The sequence below is a fragment of the Thermobia domestica genome, chromosome 3 (assembly GCF_964235325.1).
Source record: "Thermobia domestica chromosome 3, izTheDome1.hap1.1, whole genome shotgun sequence".
NCBI lineage: Eukaryota > Metazoa > Arthropoda > Insecta > Zygentoma > Lepismatidae > Thermobia > Thermobia domestica.
In genome coordinates, this window is record NC_137456.1 from 259,834,178 (window position 1) to 259,847,373 (window position 13,196).

Consider the following 13,196-nt stretch of genomic DNA (forward strand, 5'->3'; position numbering starts at 1 on the left):
GAAAGCTGTTAGTGTACTTGCCTTTGGCGTCGGAGACTCGGGTTCAATTCCTAGCGGGAGCTCATATGGTTCAGATTTCACGTTAATCAGAAGGTCCACGTCATATATATACTCGCTGCTGAACGGGTCGTTAAACTCAAAATCATCTCAACTCAACTGTCAACATCAATAAGTGATAGAAACATTTTCACATTGAGATGACAGATGTCACCAAGAGACCGACGCAATAAGCAGTTTAGCAGTTTGTCAGTGAAATCTAACGTCCCTGCTGTTGTATGTTGTAAGCTGAATTATTTACCGTGTCATCATACACTTTGGAACAACGTGTGTTTTTAGTAAAATGTACTGGGAAACTGATTCCTTCATTGTCACATAACAAGCATATCAGCGGGAGTATGGTGTACGTGCTGCTAAACGGGGCACATTACTAGCTTTGGTAAAAAAGCTGGAAACAACTGGGTCGCTTCGTGAAAGAAGTAAGCATCAATTGTGAAGGTGCTGTTGCTGATGTCGCGGCGTGAGGTCACCATAAAAGTCTTTCCGGCGTTTGTTACAGGAGACAGGATACAGCTACTCTGCGTACCAGAAAGCTACCAAAACAGCACGATTATGACCTTACAAAGTAACTGCTGTTCAGGAATTGAGTTACCCAGATGGGGATAAACGGGTTACCTGCTGTCAGTAGTTCCTTTTTCATTACGCGTATCCCAGACATTTTGCAAGTCATATGGTTTACAGACGAAGCATGGTCCCACGTGTCTGACTCTTTCAGAACATGCGCATGTAGGTACCAGAAAATCCGCATAAGTTAACTGAGATACCGCTCCATGCCCCTCTAGAGGTTATTATCAACACAATTGGGCAGCATGCCACACGTCTCATGAAAGTATGGCCCTGATCAGCAGTTACTTTGGTGATCGGATCATTTTTAAGAACTTGGGTTCCCGAGGTCTCCTGATCTTACGTCCTCAGATTACTTCCTATGGGGTATCTGAAGGGTCGTGTGTACTGCCATAACCCACGAACATTGGAACACTTGCGAGCTAACACTACAAGATAAATTGCAAATATCACCCAGGATACATTGCGAGCTACTGCAGCGAACGTGGAGCGATGGGTTCGATCGTGCTTAAGGGAAGATGGAGGTCATTTCCAACATCTGCTTTAAAGGCAAATGATTACTATCCTTGCTGCATAAAATTTTCATTTTTCGTGCGTTATTTGCAACAAACCGCATTAAAATTCGACAACATTTACAAGTGTTATGACCAAATGAAATTCATTCGTCGTATATATATATATATAAAATTTAAAAAACGGAAGAAAACGTTATTTTGGAGGTTTTCCGGTTAACACATTTGCATACACCATATACTACCACAACGAATGACAGATAAAATTTTAATCCTTCCTGCTTCATTTGCAACAAACCACATTCAAATTGGACAATGTTTACGGATGTTATGACCGAATGAAATCCACCCATTCTAAAGAAGTCACTGTATAATGACCTGTATAAATGTCACCTTGAGTGAAAGTGAGTCAACAATTTGTAAATCGTCATGGGTTCCTTTCCCAGTAATATCTCATACTCTTTCTTTATAACAATATTCTATACAGTGATCAGGTTTATTCTCTTTTTAGAACAATTGCGTTGCCTACTTGCGATAAGTGAATTAGAATAACTGAATTACTTGTCAATCCATGGATTTTGTTGTCATTATTAAAGTGTATTTTGTTATGTTCACAGCGAAAGAGACGAGAGATCTTTCAAGCTCGTTTTCATTTACTTATCTGAACTAATATCGCTCGACTGTAGTAATTTGTCGTTTACTAAAACTTAAAATTGTTCATACAACGTTTTGTGTATGATATGAAGCCATACCAAATTTCAAGTGTATTGTGTTTTGCTAGTTTTCATGTGACCTTCAGATCCTTCAGAAGAACCTCCTCAGGCAGTGACTGAAATTGCGGTGAAAACATGCGACAAATGAACCGTAACCGAAATGACTGTGCAAATTTACAGTTAAATAAAGACATTATTGGGCAGGTGTACAAAGAATATGTACTATACTAATGAAATATGTACAGTAACGAAATCTAAAAGAAACCTAAATACCTGTGGATGAGTGTTCTTGGTGAAATCCACAATAAATGGAAAAGAAATAGTAAACATAGCTACTTAGTATGCAAAGCTGCATATGTCAGTTTTTGTTTGAGGTTCAGTTTCTGCATTTACTATGGAAAGCACATAAATGGCACGTAAAACTAATTTGAAGAGTACAATTTCAGTAATAACAGTACCTAGGTACAAACTGCCCTCAGCGAGAGATTTCGGTGTACGTGCAATTTTGTTACAATTTAAGATGTGTAAGATATAAAGTTATGTATAATACTTAAACACACACACACACACACACACACATATATATATATATATATATATATATATATATATATATATATATATATATATATATATATATATATATATATATATATATAACTCTATGGCCTATGGAATCCGGAGGTTCAATGCCGCGTTCACAAAAGCTCTCCACCGACTTCTATCCTTAGCTAATTGCATCCAGTTTCTACTTAGTATTCCAGTCTCTGCGAGATCCATCTTAATATTGTCCTCCCATCTGCGCCTAGGTCTTCCTAATGATCGTTTTCCGATTGGTCATCCAGTCAAGACTTTCAAAACGTTTCTATTTTCTTCCATTCTAGCTACATGACCTAAGCCTCCTAGACTTGACGACCATAACAATGTTGGGTAAACCATATAAATTATGTAGTTCCTCGTTATGAAGTTTCCGCCATTCCCCATTCCCCATTCCCGTTCCTCTTGGGTCCGAATATTCGTCTCAGGATCTTGTTCTCAAATATATATATATAAGAATAATGTATCGCTTCTTACTTTCATGTATAAAGGTGAGAAGGAATCCTGTATAAAGGATTCCTGCTGTGCTTCCTTAATAAGTACTTTTCTAGAAGAATTACAGAATTTTTTTTCTCTCATGTATTTCATCTCTGTTTCTCACACACATTCACATTTCCTTTTCTTAAGAAAGAAAAGAATAAAATACATGTAAAGGATTGTATAAAGAGACTGTGAAGTTGTTTTAATTCAAAGAACGGTTATCTGAACAAAACAAGTTTAAAAAAAAAAAAAACGAATGTTACCGTATTGTATCATTAGCGCTTATACATTTATTAATAGTGTTGACTGCATTTCATATCTTTTTCTTAAATATATGACTTTTTAAAATTGAATTAAATTGAAATTTTACATCGCATTGTTTTTAGCACTTATAAAATACTAAAATATACATTAGTTTTTGTTCTTGAGAGATCTAAAAGATTTTTGAAAAGTTTCACACTTAAGCACTCCCCTCTGAAAACGACGTATTTCTTCCAGTTCTTCCCTTCCTGATGCACTAATTCTAAAACTACTTCACATCTAGGGCTTCCAACTACTAGCATCAGTTCGGTAATCAAACCTGGCTGTTCGGTAAATAACCACTTATGATTTTCGAAAACTTCGAAATTTCGTACGAATTGTAAATATTTTTATAAACGATGAACGTCTTATCATTAATTTTTATCGCGGGTTGATCTGCAGGTCCAGTAATTTGATTGTGCCAGCAGACACCATTTTATATCCGTGATTGACTGTTTCATATCCAGTCATCTCAGTTTCCAGTTTGGTTCGCTTTTTCAGGGATGTATCGTATATGTCTCTATTTATTGTTGTTCAGTAGAAATAAATATTGAAAATCTATTCCTAGTTTTTGAATAACCCGGTATATTTCATTAGATAACCTTTTCTTCGTTTTTATCATGATGGAACAGCTCAGAAAACTAATATATATACGTATCATAATAATTATAGCTGATTTTAGTAATTCCATAATTATAACACTTTATGCGTTGTCACCATTATTATTTAACTTTGTGCTGGAATACGCCATAAGAAAAATCAAAGATAGCAACCAGGACCTAGAGTTGAACGGTATTCACCAGGTTATGGCATATGCTGATGATGTAAATTTAGTAGGGGATGATAGGAGAACAGTAGAAATAAATGCAGAGATCTTATTAAATGCTTGCAGGGACATGGGTTTAGAAGTAAATGCAGAGAAAACTAAATACATGGAAGTGCGTCGGGACCGTAATACGGCAAATTGTTAAAATATTCAATAATACTTTTGATAAAGTGGATACTTTCAAATATTTAGGATCAATATTAACAGACGAAAATCATATTCACGAAGAAATTAAATGTCGACTAAAAGCAGGGAATTCGTGTAACTATTCGGTTCAAAATCTCTTGTCGCGAATTCTGTCGAAGAATTTGAAGCTTAAAATATATAAAACGATAATCATGCCTGTTGCTCTATATGGTTGCGAAACATGGTCGCTTACTCTATGGGAAGAACATAGACTGAAAGTATTTGAGAACAGGATCCTGAGAAGAATATTCGGACCCAAGGGAACGAGAATGGGGAATGGCGGAAACTTCATAACGAGGAACTACATAGTTTATACGGTTTACCAAACATTGTTAGGGCTGTCAAGTCTAGGAGGCTAAGGTGGGCAGGTCATGTAGCTAGAATGGAAGAAAGTAGAAACGCTTTCAAAGTCTTGACTGGAAGACCCATAGGAAAACGACCATTAGGAAGACCTAGGCGCAGATGGGAGGGTAATATTAAGATGGATCTCGCAGAGATAGGAATACAAAGTGGAAACTGGATGCAATTAGCTAAGGATAGAAGTCAGTGGAGAGCTTTTGTGAACGCGGCACTGAACCTCCGGGTTCCATAGGCCATAGAGTTAGTTAGTTATGCCGTTGCATTTGCGGATTGTGTAAATATAAAATAAGTAAGAGTTTTGTACATGTATAGCAACTTAGTATAGTCTGGCAAGATACTGTTGAATTGTTACCCTTCTAGTAATGATCGCTGATATATTGTAATGTTGTATCTTATTGTTTTCCTTGTAGAATTTGGACAATTGGAAAAGCAGCCGACGAAAGCGACAAGAACAAATAATTGAACGAGTTTCAGAAGTCAAGAAGCTTGAAGAAGAAGAATATCTACGAAAGAGACGAAAAAGTAAAACATTTAACGAAATGATGGAAGAAAGGTAACGAACCATTATTGTTTCTAAGTATTCAATTAATCCATAATAGTGGGTATTCAATTTTTTTGCACTCTGTAGCTCTAGATATATTTTCTTCCAGACTGTTTGTCGTGTGTTATCTTATGGTTATTTTTAATTTTTCTACCTCCTCAAATAAGTTTACGTATTTCCAGGGGGTAAATTACCGGCTAGGATGGGGGATTTACACTTCAGACGTATTACGAATCCCCCAAAGAAAGTGAATCAACGCTGCCGAGGTTGCTTGTTCTACTCTCCAAACCATGTTTAACGATAAAATCTTTGAGATTATTATCAAATTCCTTTGATTTCCATTCTTTCATATAATTTTAATGTCGTAGCTGTAGTCTGAAATTGAAAGATGGAAACTATTGGCTTCTGGCTGTTTCTAATTTTATACACACAACTATCACAATCTACACATTCTTTTCCCTTGTTTGGTGCCCAGCTTAACTTCATATTGGAACTTTTAATTTACTCTATCTAAAATTGATGCTTTTCTCCTGAATTCGCCATAATGTATATCCTGTCTCGCTATATCGGTTTTTAAAAGATTTTTAAGATGATCTTGTCTGATACTACAAGAATGCTTATCTATTTGATCGAGTTTGCCCTTTTCTTTCTTCAAACTGTAACAGGTTTACACTGGTAGAAGGTATTTAAAGAAGACTGTTAAAAAAGAAACCATTCAGCGACAGATGATAAACCATCTTCAGAGAAACATTCATGCACCCTGTCGCTTCTTGGCTGACACAATCCACAGATTAAAATCTAATTGAAAATCTCGGGGACCATTTGGAGCAACGGGTGAAACGCAAAAATAGGGCTCCCTGTACTTTGTTGGTACTATAGGATTTATTGATTAGCGAGTGGAATGATATATTGTAGCTCTTCATGAACTCACATCTAATCGGAATCAAAGTATTTTTGGGGGCAGGATTACGATTTTTTGATGTGTTTAATATGTTGAAGACATCGAGCTGCTACTTCACCACAACATTTCCTCTGTCATGGACAAAAACCGCATACATGAGTTTTTTTTTCGGGGTCTCTGGTTTCCAACCACTTTCTTCATTTCACTGTTTCATCCATACTGACTCCCTTAGTCTCAGTGCATAATAGTGGGACTAAAAAATTCATTTTGTTTCATATGATAACACTTTGGTTAGTAGTAGACATCAATCTGCCTCTTAGAAAAATCAATTTCGCCACCTTGAAATGCAGTTTCCTTTATATATTTACAAGTTAAGGCTGTTCGCTAAATTTATTGCTTCCTCGTGGCTAAGCGGTTAACATACGCGCCTTTGGCATGGGAGACCAGGGTTCGATTCCCAGCAGGAGCTCATGTTGTTTGGATCCTGCGTTAAACTGTAGGTCCACGTGTCTTATAACCTCGCTGCTGAACGGGATGCTGAACTTAAATCAAATCAAAATCGCTAAATTCACTTCTACTTTTTTAAAATTTAGTGAATAACTCAAAGACGATGAAAAATATTAAAAATATAGAAAGTGACCCAGGCAATATCTACAAAACTCTGATAAATAAGAAAGTGACCTTGGTAATATCTACAAAACCTATTAAGAAAGTGAGCCATATAAGATCTACAAAATGCTATTTTAAATAAACTAATAACCGTTAACAAACCTTTTCTTTTACACCAGAAATTTCGATGTGAAGTTTATGACGTCATAATTGTTGGACGTTCAAATTTATACATTATACGGAGGGCGTTGAAAAATTCTTGGTTCATATAATAGCGTATTGTAGATACTATTTGGTTCACTTTGTACATTTTTAATATTCACCATTTTTTTAAAGTTACACAGTAAAATAAAAAAAAATGTGGTGGGGATGAGCCTTAATATTTTCATACATTTAAAAACAACTGAACTTCTATCTGTACAGATAAGATAATACATTATGCGGTTTTATGTTCATTATGTACTTGTAATTTTAATGGCTTTGATTAGATTATCTACATTGATTATTTATTGCAGATATTCGTATCTATTTTGTAAGTACAGTTAAATCATATGTATCATAAACGAGTTATTTTCTTACATACATTCCATAGTTCCTTATCTTAATATTGAAGTATTTTTCTTGTTTGTATCTGCATTTGTTTTCAAAACCAAAAGTAAGTGAAAACCTTTCTAAAGCATTATCATCAAAAGATTTTTTTTTTTTCTCTAAAATAAAGCTAATCAGTTCCCTGAGTTTTTCATTGCAAGAACCAGTTAAAACAATGATAGCTACCGTTTTGAACATTGAAAGCTACATTTTCATTTTAGAAAACGCTACAGAGAAGAACATTAGAGGAAATCTTGTATGTCTTAACCATTTACTTTGTACCACCAATTTTTGTTATGTAAGTTTAATCGGACCACTTATCTCATCGTATGAGATCACCTATGAAACACGGTCCATATATTTAAAAAACGCTGCTCTATAGTATAGAAGGAAGTATTAAAGTCGTTCAGTGTCTTTTTAATGCTACGTTAAAAAGGATGTTTTCATGAATATAGAACTGAGTTGAGTTTAAATTAATACGATACGTTAAAGACTGATTAAACAAAAGTGCTTTGTAGTGTTAAATAAATGGAAACATCAACATTAGTTATTACATTTTCGTTAGGTCTTCTTTGTACAATAGGTTGTTTACAACCATTTCCCGTAATTAGTTGTTTTTCAACCATATGTTGTTATTGGAGGTAGAACAACTAACATGAACGTTTGGTGTATGGAGGAAGGGAATTTGATTACCGGATGTAGCATGAGAAGCAGTTTAAAAGCCAGGAATTCTGGGTGAAATGTTTTTGGAATGATTCATGCAGAGTGGATCAATGAAAAAAATAAATTATTGTAGTTGGTGTACGAGAAAGCGATGACCTCAGGATAATTTTCATTTCAAATGACATTGGTTTTCTGTGATGAAGCTGAATTTAGTTTATTTCTTTTAAATTGTATATAAAGTACAAGTTTGGTAATATAGAGCCCTTTACGTGTTAGATAGTAGAACGTTTATATTCAAAATTTTTAGTGGTAGGAAATGGCTTATTCACAAATACTAAAATTTAAATCCATAAAAGTATGCAATAGTTGTTAAAATAATAATAATAATAATAATAATAATAATAATAATAATAATAATAATAATAATAATAATAATAATAATAATAATAATAATAATAATAATAATAATAATGTTTATTGGGCAACAAACAGCATACGTAGCCACTAATGCATCCAGACAGCAGGCACATGATACATGCAACCCTAAATATACAATAGTCTTAGATTACATTTAACAGAAGGCAAAGTACACCAGTAAGACAAGCTATACATGCAATCAATGTCGTAAAATAATGGTAATAACAATACAATAACAATGAACATACAAAGAATTTAAATAAAAAAATCACAAATGACATGTAAACAAAACTCGTAGCTAACGTAAAAAGAAAAAGAGCAGTATTCGAAAAAATAAAAGCTTAGACATAGGAAAAAGAAAAGATGATAGGAAAATAAAAGATAGGTAACTACATTACGAACTAACAACACTTAAGGAATACTTCACTAAATCAAATAAGTAAACATTATACTCCTTTAGAAATTTAATAAGTGCTGAACGAACTTTAACAAAGTTAGTCTGAAAAATATCTAGAACAGAGTAATATTTGTTTACTGCAGCTGCACCTCGAACTTATCATCTGACATAGCCTTGTCTCTAGATCCCTTCTTTTGGTATCAACCCACAGAATGACAACCTCAGAGCAACCAGTTTGCTAGAGTTAAACTGTGAGAGGTTGTCTTACTACCCTGATGAACATTAATACAGATTTTGCCTACACAAGCAAAGATGGCCTACATGACGTTACCATGAGATTCGTCTGAGAGAACCCACTGCCCCTTCACATTTACTGGAGTTTATTGGAATTGTGGCCAAAGTGTGTTTTAGAAAAATTAATGTTTCCGTGTGTTTAATTTTCTGAATATAGCTTACTCTCGAAAGTCAAGATTTTTTTTTTTTTTAATTTAAGCGGAACTTTTAGTAGCCGCAAAGACAGGCAAAATCTAAAGAAGTGGAAGAAATTAGCAACCGCTGCAAACTATTGACCTATTATCTTTTAATTGCATCATCATATTGATTTAAATAAATAATAAAGTCATAAATGCGAAAATAGCGATAGAGCCATAATTGCGATAGAGAAATCGCAATTATTAAAGCGTCAGACAGAAGATGCCGATGCTAAATATCATTTCATGCCGCCAGAACCAAGACACCGCTTATTATTTGTCTGCTGTGCAGTGTGACTAGTTCATTGTGCATTCACATTCTGCGTATGAGATGATACGTGTTTGTAAAAATGCAGATAATTTTAATCTGACGCAATACCGATGCCTGTGATACACAAGAAAACGCGTTTCATTAATATTTTTGTTCATACTTCTTACTTAGGGCCTTAACAGGTTGACTGCCATGAACATCATATGTGGTGCTCACCTTATTTCTCTGTGGGGCCGTGAGCACCATGTATGATGCTCGTGTTTGATATCACAAATTACTAACCTATCCAGGTTCTTGAGCATCATATATGATGCTCATTGTCACAAATTACTGTGAGAGACCATGAGCATCACGTATGGTGCTCGGCTACCATTGGTACATTTTTGGGAGAAAAAATATCGCGACAAAATTGTGATATAACTATCCATAATCGAGCCAAAGGTAAGAAGAAATGTATGGCCTCCTGGGACCAGTACTCTCAAATCACCTTGGCAGTCAACCTGTTTATTTCAGTCTATGCAGGAGACCTGGGTTCATCTTCTTTAGGTGCTGTGTTATTATAATCCCAAATTAAGCTGCAGGTTCACGTGATGAAAAGGGAGTTAAGTCTGAAACCAATCAACGAGCTTAACCACTAACGTTCAGCGTATGCTAATTCGTTATTTACATATGTTTGATGTTTATACCTATGAATAAGCTACTAACAAATTGAAAGCACTTTCAAACATTAGACTGTTGTTACCAGGGATGTAGCCAGGCAGAGACGAAGCATTTGAAAGTTATCTTCAGAATAAGTTCTCAGAGTAGTATTTTCTTTATTAATTGTGACGTGTTTTAGATAATGACATTTACGAGATAAAAATAACAGGTGAAAGCAGCACATTTGTTGTACTTTGAACAATAGGGAAACTTGTGAAAGTTTACGTAAAACAAAATCGTGTCCCTTACTGGTAATATGCTAGCTTCACAACCATGGACGTTCGTAAGAGAAGACAAAATGGAGTTGTAGTCTCTCCATGGAACTCAAGTAAATTAATAATTTGAGTTTCCAACACGAGCAATATTTGCTAGATTTAATTTACCAATATTTTATTTATTTCTTCATGTTCCCAACTTCTGTTGTGTTGTTGTAAAAACATTTGTTATGACACTAGGAGTTCAGGAAATACGAAAGCACTGTCTTTTGCTGAAAACTCTCCCGTGAATACCGGGGTAATACTATAAATTCAGTCCCCGAGTGACTCCGTACCACGTCTTTTCCATTATACTATCATGAATATAGTCGTATATGCCAAAGGGCGGTATATACATATTTTAAAATGAGTCTACAAATTTTGCCTCCTGGGAAAAATCTTGTGAACACCCATGTAAACAAAACTGATTTTCAATTTTTGAGTGATATGTTCGACATAGCATTATTAGGTCTTCTTTTTTCCAAAATAATTTTCGTATTGAAACATATGGGTAAGAAAGTTTTGAAAGGGGACTAACTACAAAGTTTTGTGCATTGTTATTAACTACACGTTTGAAATATCTAATTTAATAGTGAATTTAAAAGCAAATAATCATGTAATTGTTATTTAAACTAGAAAAAAACTGAAATAAATGTTTGTGTGATGTCCTTTACTAGGTATTCGAGGGGAAGGAAAGTAAGTTTGCCGATTTATCTGGATGACGACTCCAACGATCTCAGCGACCTTGGCATTGGAACATCCAGCGGGAAAAGCAGCATAAGCGAAGACTATCACTCCACAAGCGAAGATAATCACACAGTAAGTGTACAGTTTGTGTTTACAATTTAATTTACTTAAATACATATATATATATATATCATAGAGAGGGAGCTCAGAAGATTCTAGCTAATAAAATAAATTTTACAAGTAGTACAGTTTGTTACCATACTGTATGTAAATCCAGCAAAGGTTTAAACAACTTAAAATTCTTCGTAGAAGAACAGTAGACATCTTTGCTGTCAGTTTTAAAATATTAGAATACAATATTTCGTCCGATTGTAATACTTGAAGAAGAAGAAGAAGAAGAAGAAGAAGAAGAAGAAAACTGGTCGTGCCCAGAAAAAGGAAAATCGAAATTGGAGGAGGGGAAAGTATTAAAAAAAGAAGAAGAAGCTTTTAAAGACGTGGAAATTACTTACTTTTTTCAGTTGACATGGTGTAAACTTGAGGGCGAGTGATTCTCAATATTTTGTCTCTGAATATCCGCTGGTATTGATATTTTCCAACGCCATTAAACAATTTTGAGTAAATGATAGGAGGGATAAAACTAGCAATATGAAGGAAATGAAGATAAAAGTTTAACTCTGGAGCCATTTCGTTTTCTTTGTCCGGTTGCTAAATATGACCATTTACTTGTGTAGCAGAAGCGGTGAGGGCCGACTCAAACGATCTAAGATATTAGGATATTGATCACAGGATCTACCTGTTGCTATTTCGAATCCCAATCAGGGTATGATCGTTATTACTACAACTCATTTGTCGTCTTTAGCTTAAAGGGCACAGTCGTAGTATATAAAACTCAAAAATAGCGTAGAAGCAGCATTGTTTTGATAAGGACCCACAACTTAAGCTCCTTCGTGGCTTAATGGTTGACATTCTTCACCTCCAGTAAAGAGATCCGGATTTCATACTCAACGTGATCAGATGTGGTGCTGCATCGAACTTACTTGTTCGTCCATGTACTACGAAAGCTTGAACTGTGAAAGGTGCCTTAAATTAGAAACAAAACACAGGAAACACCCTCCCTGCTGGTCTAGAAGCTAGCACCTACGCTTTTATTCCACGTGGTCCTGGGTTCAATTCGCGGTGGGAGAGGAGAGCATCGAATTAGAATGCATGGCGGTGGTTATAGGTCACGTCTCCTATAGCCGCAATGTTGAAAAGGAACGCTAAACTTCAATAAACAAAGACGTAAGAAATTGTAAATAAGTGAGAAGTCCTGTACGTGATAATCCTTTATATAGTGATGTCCTAGTTAAGATAATACCATCATGCGCGTTAAAAGTACTGAGTAGTGCTTGGAATGCACTTTCTGTTGTTTTGTACATAATGGAAGTGAATTACTGGAGATTAACAGTAGATAAGAACATAAAAGCATGTACTTAAGGAAAGTAATTGATCACTGATATTTACGTCACTTTTTAGATAATCCAAAATCCAAAAATCATTAAAATCGTGTTTTACAAAACGTTAAATTGTTGTTTTAATTTGTAACTCTGTGAATAAGCATACACACAAACAACGTAATGAGAATTTATATCTTGTATTAATTTCAAATGCCAATCTAGACTCTAAAGTATTATAGTTTCCGCAGGTAATGGTTAGTATCCTGTTGATACTAGAATGATTTACGAGTATGTATTGCATAATATTGATTATCTTACATTTCTTTTCATCTAAGCTACAAAAGAGAGGTGAAATAACTTGGTAGTTGCAAGACTACCACGCTTAAATAACATTTTCAATAATTATCTTTTAAAAAAATACAAACTTTGTTATAGGTTATTAGAAATGGTTTGTGAATTTTTATTGCCAGGAATGCATGTATATTATCATGTACTATTCAATGTGCTATTAGGGAATTAGAATAATCAGTGGAATGTAGAATTCGTTTAAGTACATATTATGTTAGAAAAAGAGAAACTTGCGTTTTAATAATACTCGGCCCTGTTTGGTATTGTTGCCACCGTTCGTCAGGATTACAAAAGCTTCTGGATTAGTTATAATCTTA

At 34.7% G+C, this 13,196-nt stretch overlaps 1 protein-coding gene across 5 annotated transcripts in view; it reads left to right on the forward strand.

Annotated features, from left to right (window-relative positions):
• smash (smallish) overlaps positions 1–13,196 on the forward strand; it is a 357,062-nt gene that overhangs the window by 274,648 nt on the left and 69,218 nt on the right. For all 5 annotated transcript variants that reach the window (XM_081752343.1, XM_081752341.1, XM_081752339.1 and 2 more), the window contains 2 exons: positions 5,006–5,148; positions 11,083–11,224. In XM_081752343.1, coding sequence (XP_081608469.1) covers positions 5,006–5,148; positions 11,083–11,224 — 285 coding nt within the window. The remainder of the gene's footprint in view (positions 1–5,005; positions 5,149–11,082; positions 11,225–13,196) is intronic.